A 24,042-nucleotide genomic window follows, 5' to 3' on the forward strand; every position below is an offset into this window, starting at 1 on the left:
ACCATTTGAAAGAAATGTGGAAACTAGACTTTATAATTTGGCCTCGAAGGTTCCAGAGCATTTTTTTAAACGACCTCCGTCTCTGGACCGTTTCTCCTTCACCAACACTCTGAGCTCGCTGAGTGTCCGGGGACTGTCGCCCACAGCCGGAGGTGACAAGTTCTGCAGTGATAAAGTGAAAAGGACTCCACACAATCCGAGAAGAGAAGAGGTAAAAAACGTGTCTTTATTTAGTCACAAGTGTAAGAGCTCCGACACTGGCAGAATCTCAGTTTGAATAAAACATGATTGTCTCAGGATGAAACTGAAAACACAGGTGAGGAAAGGAACAGAGCAGGAGGAACGTAACGTGTCTGTTCACGTTTACAGGGCATTTTGTAACTCCAGCTGCAGAGGTGTTCCACAGTATGGCATTAATCTAACAGGTCAGATCAGTGGAGAGGCGACCCCACTCAGTCACAAGGTTCGATGATTAAAAAACAATTGAATAAATGAAAGATGGATGTTTAATGCCATTGTGGAACTTTACAGGCAAAGCACTACCATCTTTGGAGACAAGAAGGTGACATCCACCAGAAAAGTACACAGTGCAGCTTTAAGTCGTCCCCATGTTTCACTTTAAGGCGAGACACTGCAGTTTTTCATCATTTTTATATTTAAATAAGGCTTTTATGTGTTCAAATGGTGAACATGGCACATATAGTTCTGAAGAAGGGACAGAGCTTTAAATGTCTTACTTCACTGTCAAAACCACAGAGGGGATTTTAATTTAATTTAATTTATAAGTTTATTTATATTAGTTCGACTGTTAAAGGTGAAAATACTTGGGCACGTCTCATCAGAAGGTTTTGGTTTGACTTAAATGTCTTGTTACAATGTCCCATTTAAATCAAGGGATGACGGTGATTTCATGAAACAATGACAGATCTTTAGGAGCAGCTTTGTTGTTTCCCAGTGAGAGTTTATGTTGAGAGAGAAAACGGATGAAATGAACAAAAGGATGAGAACAGTGTGTCTCGCCTTAAAAACACACACCTCGCTCAGAGTCAGTTAGAGCCGGAAATGACTGCACTTCCCTCCACTGATGGACAGGATTCCTCTTCTACCTGATCTGCGTCTGTCAGTGTCTGTGCCGTACGTCCCAAACCCGGAGAGGTCGTCACGTACGCCCGGAGACCACCCGGACAGTGTCCCGGTGCTGAATGGTGACGTTTGGTAGAAGCACAGTGTAAAGTTCATAAAGCAGAGGCACTTTGGTCCAGCGTGGAATGTGAAGTGAAGCGGCTCACGTGTATTGGTCCGCCTGTGCGTGGTGCTGAAGTACTTGGCCGTGCAGCGCTGCGTGCCGCGTCACTCAGAGCTCGGTGTCCTTGTACTTGCCCGTGTTGTAGTAGCCCCTCCGGTCCTGCTGGTTGAGCTGTCGGCGGTACTCGGCCTCCTCGTCTTCAGAGTAAGAAGGTCTGGGCGAGATCTGCGGCTCGGCGTTGGAGCTGGAGCTGTTCAAAAAAAGCAGGAGGAGTTAAGTGTCGGCCAATCACAGCCTCGATCGTCCATCTCAACCAATCATTCCTCTGGTTTTTCCATAAGGCACGCCGTCTCTCCCTCTACATCTGCTAAATCCACTCAAACGTGGCACAGGCTTTTTGAATATCTGCTGCTTTTTGGTTTTGTCATTTGCAGATAATCGATATTTAGATGTTAAAATCCATGGCAAGGCCCACAAATCTATCTTAAGTTTAATTGAAGTTCAAGTTTCATTCATAAATAAACAAATAAGACAAATAATAACAGTGTTTGTCTGGGATATAAAATGTTGCACGATCGTGTTAAACATGAGTTTTACTCATTAACCTGGCAATAGATTTTCTATTTTTTTAATCGATATTGATCGATACCGATATCACAGACAATACAAATATATCGTCCATCCCTAATGAATGTTGAATATGTGTTAAACTAGATAAAAACTCCAGACTCTTTTCGTATTCCCCTGGAGGCTCCAGAACCTTCTCTTCTCCATGAGGACGACGTTCCCCAGAATGTTCCAGCAAATAAAAGCATTTTAAAAAGAGACTGCAGTGTAAGTCACGAGCTGAATCAGCGCCTCGTGCCAGTCGTTAGCTTGACTTTATTTTAAAAGCCAGAAAGGGTGAAACTGAACACATTAATCATTAATTGGGGAATCACAGTGAGAATATTCTACACTGGGCAAAGCCACCGCATCTCCATGGAGACGAGCTACAGCCCTAAAACAAGGCCCCTGTCCATGGCGGCAGCAGCAGGACCTTCAGACTGACCCGATGGGCTGCGGCCGGCTCAGGTTGGGCTTGGGCTTCACTGGGACGGCGTAGATGTCCGGATGCTTCTGGGCTATTTCCAACTGAAAACACACAAAGATCAGACGTGACACACAAGGAAGACAGAAGGGCTTAAAGGAGGAGACTAAAGGTACTCAAGAGCCCAGGTTTGTCTGCTGTTGTGTTAGAGGATCATGGGAACTAAACCAGAGGCCGGGGACATAATCCGGTGACTCCCTTCATACAAAGTCCTTTCACAGGACACGTTTAAATAGGTCACGGCAACAAATTACAACACGTGGAGGGGGAAATGTACAGCTTCACTGGCTTGAAATAACAAATGATCAAGACAACAATACATCCATTAAAACTACATTTCTCTCATTTGTCTTGAGCTGTTCTAAAGCAGCAGATTTACAGGTCCATGTGTGCAACACTGCCCCCTGCTGGATGCATCCTGTGCTCTCCCTGTGGTGTGAAGGGCCTTTGGAGCAAACTACCAAAACTATTGAAATAAGATCAGTTCTTCTACAAGCACAAGGAAGGTTTGTGTGTGTTTTTGTTTAGTTCAGTTTTCATTTAACACTAGATTTCTGACCATTACCATTGAGTTGTTTGTGGATATTGGATATAGATAATAAAGTTCCGGGGCAGTTTTGAAGTCCGGCCCCCAGATCAAGCACTCACCCGCGCGTTCTCCGCCTCCTGCAGCTCCAGGAGCCTCTGAGCTCGGGCTAAGTGGTCCATCTTCTCAAAAGCTTGGATCTGACGCCAAAACAAATGGTGTTTAGTACAAATCTAGGCCGGCTTTAGGGTTGTACACAGACAATATGAGGGTCATGGTTATGGAGTGATCAAAGACGGTTTAGACAGAGGCCTGAACAACACACGACGTCATGCATCATCCCGAAAAGCTAAATACATTTATTAGGCTCAAAATGTGACTAAGTTCATATTTAAGTCACAATTAGTTTCCTTTAGGCTCGTTATTGTCATTGTTCTTCATTGATTTGAACTATTTCTACTTTTGTATCTCGACAGATATGATATGACATGGCGTGGATGAAGACTAGATGAAGACCACGGCTTTACCTGATTACCAGACTTCTACAGGTGAGAAGCAAAGAGAAGAAGAGTGAACAGAGCAGACGTTAGAGGATTCACGCACGTTCAAGAGAAGAAAAGTCTTTCCATATTGACTTCGGAGATGTCTAATGCATATTAAAGTACTTATGACGGGTTACATTTGACTAAAAAGCAGATAAGATTATTCATTTTGAAAAATAATAAATAAATAATAAGAATTAAAAAATTAAATAAATGAAGTTTAGCTTCCCAGTTTAGCCATTTTTAAGGTAATTAAGGAATTTTACTTCCTGAAAATCATGGCATCCACTAGGAAATTCCATAACTGTTACCTAGCAACCATGTGTTACACTGGGCCAAAACTCATCAAATGTAAACGAATTGATTACTTGATAATTATTTTGTGAATGATTAAAGTGTATACTGTAAATATATTTTTGAACTGCAAACATTTTGAACATTTGAAACGTTTTCTAACTAAAATAATTATATTTTTACGTATACATCTGATAATTGTGTAAATGAACTGTTACAAAAAGGACACCAGGAAGAACAGGATAAAGCTGCTGAGGAAATAAAACCACCCAAAAGTCAGAAGCTGTTACGTTAGAGCCCACAGGAGCAGAAGGGGGACTGACCTTTCCCCGTAAGGACTTGTTGGCAGGGTCGTCCTCCTCCCGCACAGGCCCAGGGCTGAGCTCGGGGGGCGGCTGCACCAGGCGGGGGTTACTGGGGGGTTTGAGGGCCACAGGAGGAGGCAGGGGCCGGTGTGCCGTGTCACTGCTGATGGTGCTGCTGGAGTGAGAGTCGAAGCTCCGCGAGGAGTCGGTGCGGCCCTGAGAGCGGACCTGAAGCACCGGGTCACATGACTCAAGTCACACGAGCAACAACATGACAAGATCCACTTCAGAAGTACTTTTACTTATGATTTATGCTTCAAACACATTTACTGCTGGAGTTTACCACATCTGTTCATTTACAAGAAGATTGCTATAAACATTATTTTTGATGAAGGTAAAAAAAATAGATTAAATAGTTTAATAGTTTTTATCTGCTGATACAGTATATTGCATACTTTGCCACTAAACGTACTATTTGTGAAGTTCAAATACAATTTTGAGGCTAAAAATGTTACTTTTTCAAACCTTTGTAATAGAAAGCAAACAAATTAACATTTTACCCTGGAAACTAACTTATTTTCTCTTATAAAAACTTAAAACCATTAGTAGTTCAATTTGATGCACCAGCTCTAACTACTACGGTAATCCCTGACAGTGATTACCTGTCAGTCACTATATACCGTAGTACTATACTACTGTTTACTTCACTCAGTCGCCTCCATTCTGGGTTCTGGACATTCTGATGGAGCATTTAAAAGGATCTTGAGTTCTTCATGAATAGATGGCAGTAGTAACAGTGATGGTGGCTGCAGGAGGAGAACGAGGTGCAGGAGGAGAACCAGGTGCAGGGCTCACCTTGGGGGGCTCTGGGACAAATGAAGGGGGAGGACTGGGCTCTCGGTGGAGCACCTCTCGGCTGCCCGACTTCATCATCCGCGTCCGAGGTTCAGGTCGCTACACACACACATACACAGAGTCAGTGTTACAGTCACAGAGAGGGGCACAGAGAGTGGCACAGAGAGGGGCACAGGGAGGGGCACAGAGAGGTGCAGAGAGGGGCACAGAGAGGTGCAGAGAGGGGCACAGAGCGGGGGCAGAGAGGGGCACAGAGAGGGGCACAGAGAGGTGCAGAGAGGGGCAGAGAGTGGCGCAGAGAGGGGCAGAGAGGGGCAGAGAGTGGCGCAGAGAGGGGCAGAGAGGGGCACAGAGAGGGGCACAGAGAGGGGCAGAGAGGGGCACAGGGAGGGGCAGAGAGGGGCACAGGGAGGGGCAGAGAGTGGCGCAGAGAGGGGCAGAGAGGGGCACAGGGAGGGGCAGAGAGGGGCACAGGGAGGGGCAGAGAGGGGCAGAGAGTGGCGCAGAGAGGGGCAGAGAGGGGCACAGGGAGGGGCAGAGAGGGGCACAGAGAGGGGCACAGGGAGGGGCAGAGAGGGGCACAGGGAGGGGCAGAGAGTGGCACAGAGAGGGGCACAGGGAGGGGCAGAGAGGGGCACAGGGAGGGGCACAGGGAGGGGCACAGGGAGGGGCACAGGGAGGGGCACAGAGAGGATCTGATGATGCATGAATGAGGGTGTTTCTTGGTGGCCAGATGCATTGATACATTGAGAAAAATAAACATTGTAGAAGTTTTCTTGTAGAATCCTCATGACACCAACAACGTGAAGCGCTCAGATTAAAATATGTTTATTACTAACTAAGGTTTCTCATGACGTAATACTTACAGATCATTCATATAATATAATGATGATTGGTAAATCTTAAGTCACCTTTCAACTGGCTCTGGGTCTCTCAGAAAGGTTCTCTTTACAGAGCAGTTCTTTTAATGGTGGAGTGTGTCTCATGGTCATGTCCTGGCTCTGGGTCCGAGCAACTGACGTCACCCAATCAGAACTAATGTCTTTAGATTGTCTCAGAGGAGTGACTACACAACGGGAGGAGTGACTGCACCACGGGAGGAGTGACTACACTACGGGAGGAGTGACTACACAACGGGAGGAGTGACTACACAACGGGAGGAGTGACTGCACCACGGGAGGAGTGACTACACTACGGGAGGAGTGACTACACAACGGGAGGAGTGACTGCACCACGGGAGGAGTGACTACACAACGGGAGGAGTGACTACACCACGGGAGGAGTGACTACACAACGGGAGGAGTGACTACACAACGGGAGGAGTGACTGCACCACGGGAGGAGTGACTACACAACGGGAGGAGTGACTACACAACGGGAGGAGTGACTACACCACGGGAGGAGTGACTACACAACGGGAGGAGTGACTGCACCACGGGAGGAGTGACTACACCACGGGAGGAGTGACTACACAACGGGAGGAGTGACTGCACCACGGGAGGAGTGACTACACCACGGGAGGAGTGACTACACAACGGGAGGAGTGACTGCACCACGGGAGGAGTGACTACACCACGGGAGGAGTGACTACACAACGGGAGGAGTGACTACACAACGGGAGGAGTGACTACACAACGGGAGGAGTGACTACACAACGGGAGGAGTGACTGCACCACGGGAGGAGTGACTGCACCACGGGAGGAGTGACTACACAACGGGAGGAGTGACTGCACCACGGGAGGAGTGACTGCACCACGGGAGGAGTGACTACACCACGGGAGGAGTGACTACACAACGGGAGGAGTGACTACACAACGGGAGGAGTGACTGCACCACGGGAGGAGTGACTACACAACGGGAGGAGTGACTACACAACGGGAGGAGTGACTGCACAACGGGATGAGTGACTACACCACGGGAGTAGGACACTTACATCGTCGGACAGAACGGGCTCAGAGGAGCGACTGATGGCGGACACGGGCTGAGGCTCCTCCAGCGTCTCGTCCAGCTCGTTGTCCGTGTAGGCCCCGCCCTCGTCTGCTGTGTCCTCGTAGTCGCTGGTCAGACGGCTGTCCATGCTCAGGTAGTCTGCGCTCATGGCCGACAGGTAGGACATGCGGTCGTCATGGAGATCCAGGTCCTCCTCTGATCCTTCCAGCTGAGGAAACGGCAAAGGTTTAATAGGGTTAGACTCGAAGCAACAACTGTTACGTCATCACAAGAGTCAGAACATTCAGTGGAATAGGTTCTAAAACAGGGGTGGGCAATTATTTTCCTCCAAGGGCCATATTCGAATCCAGGCAAGTAGCGGAGGGCCGGCCCGCCATCATTGGGGTGAAAAAAAAAAAAAAAATCCAGAAAATTAAATATCAAATAAAATTTCACTTTTTTGTCAAATATAGGCTATTGAATCTATTATTTAATTAATTTAACGTCATATTTATTAAGGATACAAGTGCAGACAGATGCCTGAGGGCAAAAAAGGAAAAAAAAAAAAATGTAAAATTTTTTTTTTTATATTACTTAAAAAATCCGGGCCGGATTGAAAGGCCCAGCGGGCCGGATGTGGCCCGTGGGCCGTAGTTTGCCCACTCCTGCTCTAAAGGGCCGAACAAGAACCTGAGCGCTTAAGATCACGTGACATTTTTATTTTAGAGTCTCACCAAATCAATACAGAGCAAGGGAAAATGATGTTCAAGAACTGTGCTTCCAAACTATGGAACGAAACTTAAACTTTTAATTTTATTATTACAAAGATAAAATTGTTTTATTTTAAATTAATTCAAAGAACTTTTAAAAAGCCTATCTTTGGTGCCAGTGCTCTTGTTTTGAATTATTTTATTCCATATTGTGTGTTTTTATGAATTTGTTTTATTTTATTGAATGTTTTATTGGGATTTTATCTGTATATCCTGTGTTTGTTAGTTTCAGTATTTCATGTGCTCTCAAGGGCCCTCCCAGTATAAATAAAGGTTATAATAATGACCTCTAGTACCACTAGTATGAATCTATGTGAATCGAAGTGAATGAATGCGATATCATGTTTTTTCTCAGTTTTGATGCGATCTCTAAGTACGAGCAGAGGGGGAGTCATGTTGATATTAGTTGTGTATTTGGATTGTGTATTTACTGAATAGTTTGTGAATGCGCTGGGACCCCGGAGGGTGTCGGGGGGCCTCACCTTGCTCTCGCACACCCACACGGCTCGCTCCTGCTGCTCTCGGATGGAGTCCTTCACGCTGCCGTACCACGCGTCATTAGCACTGTTCAGGTCAATGGAGGCTGAAAGACAGAGCTTCACAGTCACTACATCTGTAATATTGACAATAACATGCACGGCCCTTCATTCATATGCAAACTGTTGATGATAAATATAGGCAAAGACAGAAAACCATATCTTCAAAATGCGATTTGGCTGTAATCGGAAAACATTAATACATATAATTCATTTTGTATTTTGATAAACATATACCCAACACAATGGGTTTGGCATTATTAAAAGAAGCATAATCCAGGTGATCTCCTTTATATTTCATTTAACCATTGTATTAAAAAGCTTCCGACATGATTGTTAGGAAATAATTAAGGGCTTTTAGGTTGTTCAAACTGTATAAAAGAGCTTTTGGTCTAACGCACTGTAAACACACTGTAAACACACTCCAACTCAGTGTCTCTGAAGTGACCTCGTGCATACTCTCACTGCACAGTCCGCTGCGATGGTAAAAGTATTTGTAATTGGGGGGAAAAAAAGTCAAGATCATTGGCTATTTGCATGAATGAAGCGGCAGAGCAGGTCATTATATCCTGCGTCTGACAAGTCAATTTGGATTAACTTTATATATTATATCTGCTCACTTCGCATCCGTCTGCACAGTTAAGCCTTGATCTGTCTGTGCCGCAGCAGATGCACTGTTCCTTCTACATTTAAACACACTGTTATCTTATCACAACAAAAATGCACCAGAATACAAGAAATGATTTGATCCCCAGACTCCCTTAGATTGTGATTCAAGCAAAAATATTTTTTTTTACAAGTTCGGAGGGGGTTGGGGGTACGGGGGCACCACGGAACATTTCTGCTTAGGGCACATAAATGGCTAACAACGGCCCTGCTGTGGGCCCAGTATGTCACACATGGTGGGACTGACCGGTGAAGAGGTGAGAGCAGGTCTTCCTCAGCCTCACAGACTGGTCGTAAAGCTTGCGGGCGCTGCGGTTGGATCCTGGTACTAGTCGGTTCCTCATGGTCTTGATGCCCTGTTTGCTGTCGGGGTTCAGGAACACCACAATGGGGTACCACTGGGTGTAGTTCAGGGTGTCCACAGCTTTGGGAGTCACGTCCAGTAGAGCGTGAAGGTCCTGAAGGCCAAGGATGACATCATTTCAGTCAGAATATAATGGTGATTAAGTGGCAAACAGCTCGGCTTGTGACTATTGAAGGGGTCAGATTTTGGATTGTCTTGTTTTTGTTTTTGACCATAAGTCTCTTTCATTCCTTGACTTCAAAGTTACATGCAGCTTACATGTACAGGCTGCATTTAGGGACATTGCTCTTTCTATATTTTTATTATTCATTGTGAATCAAATTTATCTCAACATCCTTTCCTGAAGATTTGATGATTTTGATTTGAATGAAACTGACAGACACTTTTGACATTAAAGTTTGAGGATTTCTCAACTCTTTACCTGTTCAATAATGGTTCGAATGGTGTTCAGTCTCACAACCCCTGAGGACTTTTCACTTCCTGCGTCTTTGGGTTCAGTTTCTGGAGAAATGAAGAATGTTGAAGTATTAAATTCGAATGCATTTGTATTTCATCGTTTCAGATTAAATGTACCACTGCACTGGCCCGTTCTCACACGGAGCAGATGGAAACTTACTCGCAATGACAAACTCATTGGGTAAATCCGTGGCCAGTTTGTCGTTGACAGCGTCAGAAATGGGACCAAATATGACCACAGGCCTTCTAAATCCAGCTGAAACGTAAAGCATACTTGAATGTACTGTACGAGTATACACTTGTATGTGGCATTAGTGTACCTTCCCGCAGCACCACCCTCTCGAAGGCGGGGAAGCGCGTGGTGACTGGCGCGGCGCTCAGGTCCTCGCGACTCTTGCGCAGGTCTTTCTTCTTAGCTGCCCTTTGACCCCGGAGCCTCCAGAAGTCGCCGCGGTCATTTCCAGAAGCGGCTCGAGCTGCGTTCTGGACGTTGGCCATTTGATCAGCTCTGAAAAAACATATCCACAGTTTTGCTTTTGGAGACACAAGGGCTGCCAGCTTAATCAGAGCAAATATCCCTGTGTCTCCATTGGGTCTGTTCATAAAACCTGTTAACCCTGAAGAACTTTAGAAAATATGATGTAGAAAATATGAAGGCCTTTTTAAGACTCAAAGTGAACTCAAGATTGAATTAAAAAAGAATTAAAACATTTGTCAGAACATTTTGTTTGAAACACTCTGTTCAGACCTAAATGAGTGACTAGATAAAAAAAAAAAAGAAAAGAGTGTCCTTCCTCCAGGAAATGACTTCCGGTTTATCCTCAGCGTTTCCTCCCTTTATTCCACTTCTTTGCACACAGTGTTTTAAGTCTCTTTATGTAATGCATTGGGTTTGGATCATTTCAGATGCATTATGCACTGGAAATATTTTATTTTTTATTGCAACTTGAGAAAAAACGGAAAACAGGAAATGGCTAATGCTAACGTACACTAGCTTAATTTAGCTAAGTCTGTCATCTCAACATATAAGTTCAGATCAAGTCAGCGTTTGATTAGAAATGATTATTTTCCATTTCTTGTTTTCACCAATAGTCTGTGTCCAATCATCTTATTTAACAACGTTCCTGCAGCTAAAGTAAGACAGAGCGCTCTGGAAGCTCCTCCACGGGGTCGCTTTCCTCTGCAGGGGTCGCTCTGGAAGCTCCACCACGGGGTCGCTTTCCTCTGCAGGGGTCGCTCTGGAAGCTCCACCACGGGGTCGCTTTCCTCTGCAGGGGTCGCTCTGGAAGCTCCTCCACGGGGTCGCTTTCCTCTGCAGGGGTCGCTCTGGAAGCTCCACCACGGGGTCGCTTTCCTCTGCAGGGGTCGCTCTGGAAGCTCCACCACGGGGTCGCTTTCCTCTGCAGGGGTCGCTCTGGAAGCTCCACCACGGGGTCGCTTTCCTCTGCAGGGGTCGCTCTGGAAGCTCCACCACGGGGTCGCTTTCCTCTGCAGGGGTCGCTCTGGAAGCTCCTCCACGGGGTCGCTTTCCTCCGCAGGGGCCGCTCTGGATAGTTTAAATAGCCCCCCAGAGTGAAGCAGGTGTGGTGCTGTGCGTGGTGCAGACCTGCTCTTGTTGGGGATGATGCCCTTCTCCAGCAGCTGGTTGTTCTTGTCCGTGCGGATGGCCAGCCAGTGCCCCAGCTTCCCGTCGTACAGAGTGTCGGTCACTTTGAAGATCTCACCTCTGGAGAAGGGCAGGCTCTGAGGCGCCTCCTTCTCATACTCAAAGTGTGTTCTGATAAAGAAGGAGTCGCCACGGCCGGACGCCAGAATGTCCTGGTACACTGAAAATCAACCCAACAACAGAGAAATACTTATTTTGCTTACATTAGCCACTAACTTTATGAAATCATACTCTCTGAATGAAAAAGTAATGATCAGGTCAAATAAACGGCCAGATAAAAAGTACTTTACACATAGATTGACTTTTTGGGGGAACTCAAGTTAAGTATTGTTGCTTCCTACATTTCTCACAATTATTATTATTTAGTTCTTACAATTGTATTGTGTTTTAAAAAACCACGATAATCGATTAACTGACATCCCTATTATCATGATTGAATACCTTCCGGTTTGCTCTGTGCCAAAATGGTAACTTCTTCTCCTTTAGGGACCTCCAACAGATACAGCACAGCGTCTTCTCGCACCATTCCTCTGAAGTCCATACTGTTCACCTGCAGTGCAGCGCATTAGAGGAGCGTTCATCATCAAACATCAAACTGAGAGCCGAGCGGCCTGACCTTCATGATCTGATCCCCCATGCAGAGCCCTTCCTGCTCCGCGGCACTGTCCTCCTGCACTCCTGCGATGAAGATGCCCACATCGTTGCCTCCTGCCAGCCTCAGACCAACACTGTCCCCTTTGACGAAGCGCACCATCACTGTGTTGGGCCTGTTCACACACAAACATATCTTTAGTTTTACTGTGTGTCAACGATGGTTCATTGTGAAATAAGAGAATCTCTCACCCATAGATGTCTTGGTCCTCTGGACTGGCCTTCAGGGGCACTTTGGCCGCAGTGTGGACCTTTGGAGCAATGACTGAAACACAGAAGTGTTCAGAAACTGTCACACTCTTGAGTTCACACACGTCCTGGATGAGTCCAGTTCTAGTCCTGGTTTAGTTATGGTCCAGTGCCGGTTTAGTTCCGGGTTTAGTTAAAATGTTCATGTGATGAAATATTGTATCGTCACAGGTTTCAAAATAATATCGTCTCACAACACGTCCAACTATAAACTCAGCTGTTTTAATGCAGTGATTCTTCTACTATTGAATAGGCAGAATACCCCGCCCCGCCAATCAAATTTTACTGTCCAAATCACAAATGCCCAGAGTCTTGACTCCCACTGTCCGTGTACTTACAAATGCATATGTCTATATGTCATTGAATCACTTTAAAAATGATTAAATAAAATGAACATTTTAACAATGCAAATAATATCATTACAACTATAACCGTGTAAGCCTATCTTGTTCCCCTACATGGTCGAGCGCTGTACGACCGCGACCAAAACCCCCCCGATGCTAGGAGAAACACGCAAATGTATTTTGTTGCAGCAACAGCTAAAAAGGAGATTTTAACCACATTATAATTGTTCTCGTCTCGTCTTTAAACCACTGGATGTTGTGTGATTTGTGTATATTTGAATCATATTTTTTTCCTGTGGACAAACCTGCCGCTCCCCGTGTCACGCTGTCTGATATTTACTTACTTAGTTCAGCAGTGTCGTGCAGCAATTTTGGCACAAATTTAAAAGAATCTTTTGCTCCCCATCGTGAGCTGCAGCTCAAAGGCGACGCCACGTGAAGGAGCCGTCGTTAATCAGTACAATGGAATTAAGACTTTTTTATTTTTAAATTCATCTAAAACTTTCCATTTTAGATCAATATGACAAATACGAGGAAAATAAAATGCAAATGAATAATCCACGAGCAGTGAGGATTAGAACTATGCAGAAGACAAACGTCTTTAAAATAAAAAAAAATCTACAATTCGAGCCACTTCAAAAGGATCACAATAAACATCCATGAGATCCATATCAGGTATGAGTGACAGCTCACCTGGAGGCGTGTCCGCTCGAGACTCCTCCCTCTCCGGCAGCACAGGGGCCTTGTCCTCAGGAACTTTGAACGGTGTTGCCATGGCGCCCATTTTGGACAGTCGGCTGGATGGCTCCTCTCTGTAAAATCAAATCAACTCATCCAGAATATACAAGTGTCTAGATGACTAAAACTAGAAATCACATTTTACAAACCACGTCTCATAAAAGTGCATAAAGGTGCTAATATAATAACCAAGCACTGCAGACTTTTCTCAGTATTGGTATTGCCCTTGACTTCATGTGTCTGGGCCGGCAGGAGAGAAGCCCGGACAAAAACATGGAAGACATCAACTGCACCAATAATCCTGAACCAACATTATAACTGACATTCAAAAAATCATATTAGGCCTTAAATTCAAACTTTTGCTGCGTTCCATTTGTCCTCTGAGGGCGGAACTCAGAGCTCAGACGCTTTCTCTGACTTTCACTGTTCCATGTGTTTTATATGTTCAAGTTTAAAAACTGAAGGACATAAATACATAAATAGCTTCATTCATAATTGTGTGATAAAGTCTATTTAGTAAGTTTTTCTCTCCGAGTCTGAGTTTTGTGACATCATAGGAGCAAACTAGCTTTTGTTTACTTCCTTATGGTAACTAACTCTGCTGCCAGTAGATGGAGCTCTAATACTAATCCTGATGAGGGAACGCCTGATACATATAGTATAGTATCTAAGTAATGTATGCTTCAGTGGATACATTATTTTCAGGTCTAGAACATGAGATGGTTCAAACGGCAATAACAACATAAACAAGCCTTACAGAGGGACTGAGTGGGGTCTTACAGAAGGACTGAGTGGGGTCTTACAGAAGGACTGAGTGGGGTCTTACAGAAGGACTGAGTGGGGTCTTACAGAAGGACTGAGTGGGGTCTTACAGAAGGACTGAGTGGGGTCTTACAGAAGGACTGAGTGGGGTCTCACAGAAGGACTGAGTGGGGTCTCAGAGGGACTGAGTGGGGTCTTACAGAGGGACTGAGTGGGGTCTCACAGAGGGACTGAGTGGGGTCTCACAGAGGGACTGAGTGGGGTCTTACAGAGGGACTGAGTGAGGTCTCACAGAGGGACTGAGTGGGGTCTTACAGAGGGACTGAGTGGGGTCTTACAGAAGGACTGAGTGGGGTCTCACAGAGTGACTGAGTGGGGTCTCACAGAAGGACTGAGTGGGGTCTCACAGAAGGACTGAGTGGGGTCTCACAGAAGGACTGAGTGGGGTCTCACAGAGGGACTGAGTGGGGTCTCACAGAGGGACTGAGTGGGGTCTCATAGAGGGACTGAGTGGGGTCTCACAGAAGGACTGAGTGGGGTCTCACAGAGGGACTGAGTGGTGTCTCACAGAGGGACTGAGTGGGGTCTCACAGAAGGACTGAGTGGGGTCTTACAGAGGGACTGAGTGGGGTCTCACAGAGGGACTGAGTGGGGTCTTACAGAGGGACTGAGTGGGGTCTTACAGAAAAACTGAGTGGGGTCTTACAGAGGGACTGAGTGGGGTCTTACAGAGGGACTGAGTGGGGTCTTACAGAGGGACTGAGTGGGGTCTTACAGAGGGACTGAGTGGGGTCTTACAGAGGGACTGAGTGGGGTCTTACAGAAGGACTGAGTGGGGTCTTACAGAGGGACTGAGTGAGGTCTCACAGAAGGACTGAGTGGGGTCTTACAGAAGGACTGAGTGGGGTCTTACAGAGGGACTGAGTGGGGTCTTACAGAGGGACTGAGTGAGGTCTCACAGAGGGACTGAGTGAGGTCTCACAGAGGGACTGAGTGAGGTCTCACAGAAGGACTGAGTAGGATCTTACAGAGGGACTGAGTGGGGTCTGATACAGTACCTGGGTTTGTCCCGGAGCCTCTCGTTGGAGGAATGGGAGGACAGGTCGGAGTGGTGCCCCCTCCTGTCGTCTTGAGGCGAGTACGAGCGATACGACTCGATTTCAGAGATGTCTGCAACACATCAGAACAACTGTCATTCATTTACAGGCTGCGTAACTATGGGCTTACGAGTGCGGAAGGACACTCAACGTTTAAGAGTGAGTTTAAAAAATAAAAAAGGGTATTATTTGTGCACAGCAAAAAAAGGAAGACCAATATCCGGCAAAAAACTCATTACTCATCAATTTCGATTTGTTTAAAAGACATTACTACGTGTAAGGCTACAACAATTAACTGTAACTTAAAAAATAATCATAATTGTATTTTTTGATCATGTAATGGTTATCTGGACTATAGTCTCTAGAACATATGAAAAGATAATTTATAATAAAGCTGAAGTGTCAAAAAAGGGTAAACAACTTCTGATTTTCATCAAAAATACACTTTATTCACATTTCATACTTAAAGAAGCCTTTAATCACCATATATTACATTTCTTATAGGGTAAAGAGTTTTGTAGCTGTAACATTGTGAAGTGCAATAGAAAATATCACGATAAACACAGATAACACAATAACCTTAAAGCAGGAGAATCCCAGAAAACCCTTTTCCAAAGGCGCAATATCTTTGAAAAGCATTGAGCAACAAATACAGATCCCAAAGTCATCGTTAGTATCTAATTAACAATGGTGTAATATGTCATTCAGTTTTTCAATTATTACGAGACAAAATAGAGAATGTGACCAAACAAAAGTGAAATCTTTCATTTTCTCTAATTACCAGTCTCTAGGGCCCGGCCAATAGCAATAAACTCTGACCAATATTCCACAGGGCATGTTGTACATTGTTTAAAAGCTTAGACTCTCATATGCAATAATGTTATAAAGGCAAATCTTATCTTATCCAGTTTACTGACAGACTAATGTCCCGTTATTTAGCGCAGCTCCACTTTTCTGTGCTGTGGTTGTGTGTCTGAGGTGCAGTAGTGCAGCTGAATGCAGCTCCAGAGTGTTTGTGTCCCATTCATGGCTCTGACTGAGGCAGCGCTGGATTTAAATACTCTGAATTTAAGAATTAAAGTTAACTCCAGCACAGATCAAACCAGTAGCAACAAAGGACTAATTATTTTTCAAAGACTGTGTGAAGAGTGTGGAGGAGAGAAAAGACTCGCCAGCTAACGTTAGCACATGCTGCTACTGCTGTTGTCAACAACAAACAACACAACAACAAACACAATGCTGGATTATAGTCACTAGGGACAGTTAATTTTTCAAACTGAGTCCAGATGACTACAACTGAAGCTTTTTCTACTATGGAACACGCCTGGACGAATGAGGGATTACACCAACACTAGGGACAAGAGTTTGAAGTCAGGACATTGACCCGAGCTGTGAAAAGAGGCATTAATCATGGGTGGAGTTTACTAGACTAACTTAAGTTATATTTTATGTAAAAAGGTCTTTTGCTTCTAAAAATGAGACATTTGTTATTTTGTAATTTGTTTTAATTCGGATGTTAATAATTCGATTGTGATTCGGAATTTTCACAATTAATTCACTCAAGTGTCTTTGAGTGTCCTGAAATGTGCTGTATAAATAAAATGTATTATTAGTATTATTATTATTACTATTATTAATAATAAATGAATAAGCGAAACTATTCAAATGAGAATAATTTGTGCCCTGGAATATATGGGAAAACACATTTGAGTTTATTGAGTATGTGAAATTGTGTTGTACTTTTTACATGCTCACACATTCACCTTTTGTCACTATCGCCCACCCCTAATGCACACAATAAATATTTAACTCCAAAAAATATTGCTCCAGCTCTAATACATTGATTTAGTAATTATTGTGACAGGCCCAACAGCAACTGACAACAACAACAACAACAACAACACCACAACAACGTCATGAGTTTCTGCATCAAACTGAGCGCACACAAACTACGAGCCATCGAGTTGATTTGAAGTGAATGGAATTGTGATTTCCGCTCCTGTGGTGGGATTATGGGCTGGATTAGACGAGCGTCCCGAGGCGTGTGAACATAAAAACACAAATGTGGGTCACAGGCGAACCCGTCCTCCCCCCTCCCCCCTTGACAATCCAGTCACACCGCTTCAGCCAAACCAATCACAGCGCTTCCCCAGGTCATGTGACATCAAAACCAGGTATAAAAAACAAGAAGGTGCCTCGGCATCAGACTCATTATTGGATCTACTGCTAAATGTTTATGTAGAAAAAGAGAATATTTAGTTTTTGAACCAGTACAAAAAAGTATAGCCACATGACTTTGTTTCACATTTGATATTTTATTTGTACAAAAGAGTATAAAAACCAGAACTATTGCATTTCTTGATGGGTAATACAGTTTGGATGATTATGTATCTGTTCTTTCAAACAAGTTTCAACATGTGGCGTTTTCAAGGAAGGTTCCAGTCACTCCCTTTAGACTTCTACGCTCTGATTGGACAGATGGATCATTGCTGAGATAAGATTAACAACACTCAGTTTGATTATAAAAAACTACTACGCCAATAAAAATATTTTTGATTATATAATTTTCCAAGTGCCTCCTTAAAACGACTAAACTGCCAGTAAATTGGCAAAAGGAACAACAATGATTTAATAAAACAAAACAGGACTAAAATCAAGTTAAAGCAGGTCTATGAAGACTGCAGTAGGTTCAATCAAGTCTAACGCGGCGTTCATGCGGTCCTCAAGCGTTCATGTGGTCCTCAAGCGTTCATGCGGTCCTCAAGCGTTCATGTGGTCCTCAAGCGTACATGTGGTCCTCAAGCGTTCATGCGGTCCTCAAGCGTTCATGTGGTCCTCAAGCGTACATGTGGTCCTCAAGCGTTCATGTGGTCCTCAAGCGTACATGTGGTCCTCAAGCGTTCATGTGGTCCTCAAGCATTCATGTGGTCCTCAAGTACATGTGGTCCTCAAGCGTTCATGTGGTCCTCAAGTACATGTGGTCCTCAAGCGTACATGTGGTCCTCAAGCGTTCATGTGGTCCTCAAGTACATGTGGTCCTCAAGCGTACATGTGGTCCTCAAGCGTTCATGCGGTCCTCAAGCATTCATGTGGTCCTCAAGTACATGTGGTCCTCAAGCGTTCATGCGGTCCTCAAGCGTTCATGTGGTCCTCAAGCGTTCATGCGGTCCTCAAGCGTTCATGTGGTCCTCAAGCGTTCATGTGGTCCTCAAGCGTTCATGTGGTCCTCAAGCGTACATGTGGTCCTCAAGCGTTCATGTGGTCCTCAAGCGTACATGTGGTCCTCAAGTACATGTGGTCCTCAAGCGTACATGTGGTCCTCAAGCGTTCATGTGGTCCTCAAGCGTTCATGTGGTCCTCAAGTACATGTGGTCCTCAAGCGTACATGTGGTCCTCAAGCGTACATGTGGTCCTCAAGCATTCATGTGGTCCTCAAGCGTACATGTGGTCCTCAAGCGTTCATGTGGTCCTCAAGCGTTCATGTGGTCCTCAAGCGTTCATGCGGTCCTCAAGCGTACATGTGGTCCTCAAGCGTACATGTGGTCCTCAAGCGTTCATGTGGTCCTCAGGAAGGAAAGAGAAGTCCAATGACTGTTCTTCCTTTTTCAAATGCACGTGCGTGACACTACTTCCTCCTCCACTGCTGCCTAAGAAGTAAAATGTGCGTTTACAGCCGGAGGCGGTGCTGCTCCTGCATCATTCGACCACAAAGCATATCGCATGGGCATCATTAGAAAGCGCACTAACTCAAGCTTTCAAATTATAAATAAAACATAATTGTCCAGAAGAAAGTGAGTGACCAACGCACTTCTATGAACGCCATTGCTGGAAAGAATCCGAAGGAGTCACTCGAGTTTGGCTTTTCTCCTTTTCCCCTCGTCTCCTCTTTTCAGCAGCCTTGAATAATGACTTTCTGTTGAGGCCAACTGCTTGAAATTTCTTGTCAGCAACAGTTCGAAGAAACCACTAAGAACTGTGGTGTTGGAGTAAGCAGCATCTTACGTAGACGAGGCGTTTACGTAAATGATGTACTCAAAGCACGTTGTGAGTTTGATTGACGAGCCAACTTTAAAGGGATTTCTATAGGTGAAAGTTTTAGTTTACTATAAGTACAAGGCTGTTGCACATCTGATATGCTATATTTAACAGATATTGATGACTAAATTGACTTAACATCTCAGATACCCGAGGACCACATGAATGCAGCATAAGCTTAAACTGAAGCAGTTCTAAACCAGCACCAGATAAAAACTAACCCAAAAGCTCCCAAGAACCACCAAAAAAGGCCCAACAATAACAGAAGCACGGCCCCTTCAGCCCAGTCCCATACTGTGGTTGAGACTCAGGTAATGCACTGCCAGGTTCTCCTCACTGCGCGTACGCACCGTCCAGCTCCGAGTCGCTGTCCACCATGGGGGGCACACGGATCAGGATCTGGCTGTGGTCTCTCTGCACCACCAGCTGGAGCTTTCCCCGGGACTTCTCGATGAGCTTCCCAGCATCGTTCAGGGACAGGTTCTCCGTCACTGTGCCGTTAATCTGAGAGGAGTGGGGAGAGCGCAGGGTTGAAATCACACTTTAAACACGAAACTGAACAATGTCGCTACACAACACAAGTCATTCATCCGGGAGTGTTTTATTGTAGAAAAAGATTCAGCTGCAGTCATCTGGACACTGTTTTAGGATAACAAAGTGTTTCAACTCTCATCCCAGAGTCATTCTCAATCTGCAGATCTAGTCCGAGAACTCTGATATTCAATCTACTCAGAGTCATTTTTGGCCATTTTTGTGGTTTACAGTTCAATTTACCGGTCGTATACAATAGTGTTTTGAAGCCATAGGGCAGGAGACGCTCTGGCCATTCTGATGCTAATCAGGTACTCAGTGAGGAGGGAGCGACAGTCAGCTTGCAATAGGATTTGGATACCTTATTACAGGGCTACGCATGTGACGATGTGACGACACGCATGTGACGACACGCATGTGACTATACGCATGTGACGATGTGACGACACGCATGTGACGATACGCATGTGACGACGCGCATGTGACGACACGCATGTGACGATGTGACGACACGCATGTGACGATGTGACGACACGCATGTGACGATGTGACGACACGCATGTGACGACACGCATGTGACGACACGCATGTGACGACACGCATGTGACGATGTGACGACACGCATGTGACGATGTGACGACACGCATGTGACGACACGCATGTGACGACACGCATGTGACGACACGCATGTGACGATGTGACGACACGCATGTGACGATGTGACGACACGCATGTGACGATGTGACGACACGCATGTGACGACACGCATGTGACGACACGCATGTGACGATGTGACGACACGCATGTGACGACACGCATGTGACGATGTGACGACACGCATGTGACGACACGCATGTGACGACACGCATGTGACGATGTGACGACACGCATGTGACGATGTGACGACACGCATGTGACGATGTGACGACACGCATGTGACGACACGCATGTGACGACACGCATGTGACGATGTGACGACACGCATGTGACGACACGCATGTGACGATGTGACGACACGCATGTGACGACACGCATGTGACGACACGCATGTGACGATGTGACGACACGCATGTGACGATGTGACGACACGCATGTGACGACACGCATGTGACGACGCGCATGTGACGACACGCATGTGACGATGTGACGACACGCATGTGACGATACGCATGTGACGACGCGCATGTGACGACGCGCATGTGACGACGCGCATGTGACGACGCGCATGTGACGACGCGCATGTGACGACGCGCATGTGACGACACGACGCGCATGTGACGACACGACGCGCATGTGACGATACACATGTGACGACGCGCATGTGACGATACGCATGTGACGACACGCATGTGACGACACGCATGTGACGATGTGACGACACGCATGTGACGATGTGACGACACGCATGTGACGACACGCATGTGACGACACGCATGTGACGACACGCATGTGACGACGCGCATGTGACGACGCGCATGTGACGACACGACGCGCATGTGACGACACGACGCGCATGTGACGATACACATGTGACGACGCGCATGTGACGATACGCATGTGACGACACGCATGTGACGACACGCATGTGACGACACGCACGTGACAATACGCATGTGACGATGTGACGACACGCATGTGACGATGTGACGACACGCATGTGACGATGTGACGACACGCATGTGACGATACGCATGTGACGACGCGCATGTGACGACGCGCATGTGACGACGCGCATGTGACGACACGACGCGCATGTGACGACACGACGCGCATGTGACGATACACATGTGACGACACGCATGTGACGACACGCATGTGACTATACGCATGTGACGATGTGACGACACGCATGTGACGATACGCATGTGACGACGCGCATGTGACGACACGCATGTGACGATGTGACGACACGCATGTGACGATGTGACGACACGCATGTGACGACACGCATGTGACGACACGCATGTGACGACACGCATGTGACGATGTGACGACACGCATGTGACGATGTGACGACACGCATGTGACGACACGCATGTGACGACACGCATGTGACGACACGCATGTGACGATGTGACGACACGCATGTGACGATGTGACGACACGCATGTGACGATGTGACGACACGCATGTGACGACACGCATGTGACGACACGCATGTGACGATGTGACGACACGCATGTGACGACACGCATGTGACGATGTGACGACACGCATGTGACGACACGCATGTGACGACACGCATGTGACGATGTGACGACACGCATGTGACGATGTGACGACACGCATGTGACGACACGCATGTGACGACACGCACGTGACAATACGCATGTGACGACACGCATGTGACGATGTGACGACACGCATGTGACGATGTGACGACACGCATGTGACGACACGCATGTGACGATGTGACGACAAGCATGTGACGATACGCATGTGACGACGCGCATGTGACGACGCGCATGTGACGACGCGCATGTGACGACACGACGCGCATGTGACGATACACATGTGACGACGCGCATGTGACGATACGCATGTGACGACACGCATGTGACGACACGCATGTGACGACACGCACGTGACAATACGCATGTGACGATGTGACGACACGCATGTGACGATGTGACGACACGCATGTGACGATGTGACGACACGCATGTGACGATACGCATGTGACGACGCGCATGTGACGACGCGCATGTGACGACGCGCATGTGACGACACGACGCGCATGTGACGACACGACGCGCATGTGACGATACACATGTGACGACGCGCATGTGACGATACACATGTGACGACACGCATGTGACGATGTGACGACACGCATGTGACGACACGCATGTGACGACACGCAAGTGACGATGTGACGACACGCATGTGACGATGTGACGACACGCATGTGACGACACGCATGTGACGATACGCATGTGACTATGTGACGACACGCATGTGACGATGTGACGACACGCATGTGACGACACGCATGTGACGACACGCATGTGACGATACGCATGTGACGACACGCACGTGACAATACGCATGTGACGATGTGACGACACGCATGTGACGACACGCACGTGACGACACGCATGTGACGATGTGACGACACGCATGTGACGACACGCATGTGACGACACGCATGTGACGACACGCATGTGACGATGTGACGACACGCATGTGACGACACGCATGTGACGACGCGCATGTGACGACGCGCATGTGACGACGCGCATGTGACGACGCGCATGTGACGACGCGCATGTGACGACACGACGCGCATGTGACGACACGACGCGCATGTGACGATACACATGTGACGACGCGCATGTGACGACACGCATGTGACGACACGCATGTGACGACACGCATGTGACGACACGCATGTGACGACACGCACGTGACAATACGCATGTGACGATGTGACGACACGCATGTGACGATGTGACGACACGCATGTGACGATGTGACGACACGCATGTGACGATACGCATGTGACGACGCGCATGTGACGACGCGCATGTGACGACACGAAGCGCATGTGACGACACGACGCGCATGTGACGATACACATGTGACGACGCGCATGTGACGATACACATGTGACGACACGCATGTGACGATGTGACGACACGCATGTGACGACACGCATGTGACGACACGCAAGTGACGATGTGACGACACGCATGTGACGATGTGACGACACGCATGTGACGACACGCATGTGACGATACGCATGTGACTATGTGACGACACGCATGTGACGATGTGACGACACGCATGTGACGACACGCATGTGACGACACGCATGTGACGATACGCATGTGACGACACGCACGTGACAATACGCATGTGACGATGTGACGACACGCATGTGACGACACGCACGTGACGACACGCATGTGACGATGTGACGACACGCATGTGACGACACGCATGTGACGACACGCATGTGACGACACGCATGTGACGATGTGACGACACGCATGTGACGACACGCATGTGACGACACGCATGTGACGATACGCATGTGACGACATGCACGTGACAATACGCATGTGACGATGTGACGACACGCATGTGACGACACGCACGTGACAATACGCATGTGACGATGTGACGACACGCATGTGACGATGTGACGACACGCATGTGACGACACGCATGTGACGACACGCATGTGACGACACGCATGTGACGACACGCATGTGACGACACGCACGTGACAATACGCATGTGACGATGTGACGACACGCATGTGACGATGTGACGACACGCATGTGACGACACGCATGTGACGATACGCATGTGACGATGTGACGACACGCATGTGACGACGCGCATGTGACGACGCGCATGTGACGACGCGCATGTGACGACGCGCA

The 24,042-nt window shown here is 46.8% G+C and overlaps 1 protein-coding gene across 7 annotated transcripts in view; it reads right to left on the bottom strand.

Moving 5' to 3' along the window:
* Window positions 1–294: 294 nt before the first annotated feature.
* tjp2a (tight junction protein 2a (zona occludens 2)) overlaps window positions 295–24,042 on the bottom strand; it is a 72,001-nt gene continuing 48,253 nt past the window's right edge. For 2 of the 7 annotated variants that reach the window (XM_072453413.1, XM_072453412.1), the window contains exons 8-26: window positions 19,471–19,624; window positions 15,047–15,158; window positions 13,182–13,300; window positions 12,088–12,160; window positions 11,861–12,011; window positions 11,686–11,794; window positions 11,185–11,404; window positions 9,899–10,086; window positions 9,739–9,834; window positions 9,544–9,623; window positions 9,006–9,216; window positions 8,039–8,139; window positions 6,791–7,015; window positions 4,859–4,957; window positions 4,022–4,231; window positions 3,390–3,404; window positions 2,985–3,062; window positions 2,298–2,380; window positions 991–1,496 (exon numbers count right to left, since the gene is read on the bottom strand). In XM_072453413.1, coding sequence (XP_072309514.1) covers window positions 1,355–1,496; window positions 2,298–2,380; window positions 2,985–3,062; window positions 3,390–3,404; window positions 4,022–4,231; window positions 4,859–4,957; window positions 6,791–7,015; window positions 8,039–8,139; window positions 9,006–9,216; window positions 9,544–9,623; window positions 9,739–9,834; window positions 9,899–10,086; window positions 11,185–11,404; window positions 11,686–11,794; window positions 11,861–12,011; window positions 12,088–12,160; window positions 13,182–13,300; window positions 15,047–15,158; window positions 19,471–19,624 — 2,466 coding nt within the window. In that variant the 3' untranslated portion in view covers window positions 991–1,354. Of the gene's footprint in view, window positions 1,497–2,297; window positions 2,381–2,984; window positions 3,063–3,389; window positions 3,405–4,021; window positions 4,232–4,858; window positions 4,958–6,790; window positions 7,016–8,038; window positions 8,140–9,005; window positions 9,217–9,543; window positions 9,624–9,738; window positions 9,835–9,898; window positions 10,087–11,184; window positions 11,405–11,685; window positions 11,795–11,860; window positions 12,012–12,087; window positions 12,161–13,181; window positions 13,301–15,046; window positions 15,159–19,470; window positions 19,625–24,042 lie in introns of all 7 variants that reach the window. The other 5 variants (XM_072453408.1, XM_072453410.1, XM_072453414.1 and 2 more) reach the window with 5 other exon arrangements.

The sequence above is a fragment of the Eucyclogobius newberryi genome, unplaced genomic scaffold (assembly GCF_026437365.1).
Source record: "Eucyclogobius newberryi isolate DKJ021-1_F unplaced genomic scaffold, fEucNew1.0.hap1 SCAF_2, whole genome shotgun sequence".
NCBI lineage: Eukaryota > Metazoa > Chordata > Actinopteri > Gobiiformes > Gobiidae > Eucyclogobius > Eucyclogobius newberryi.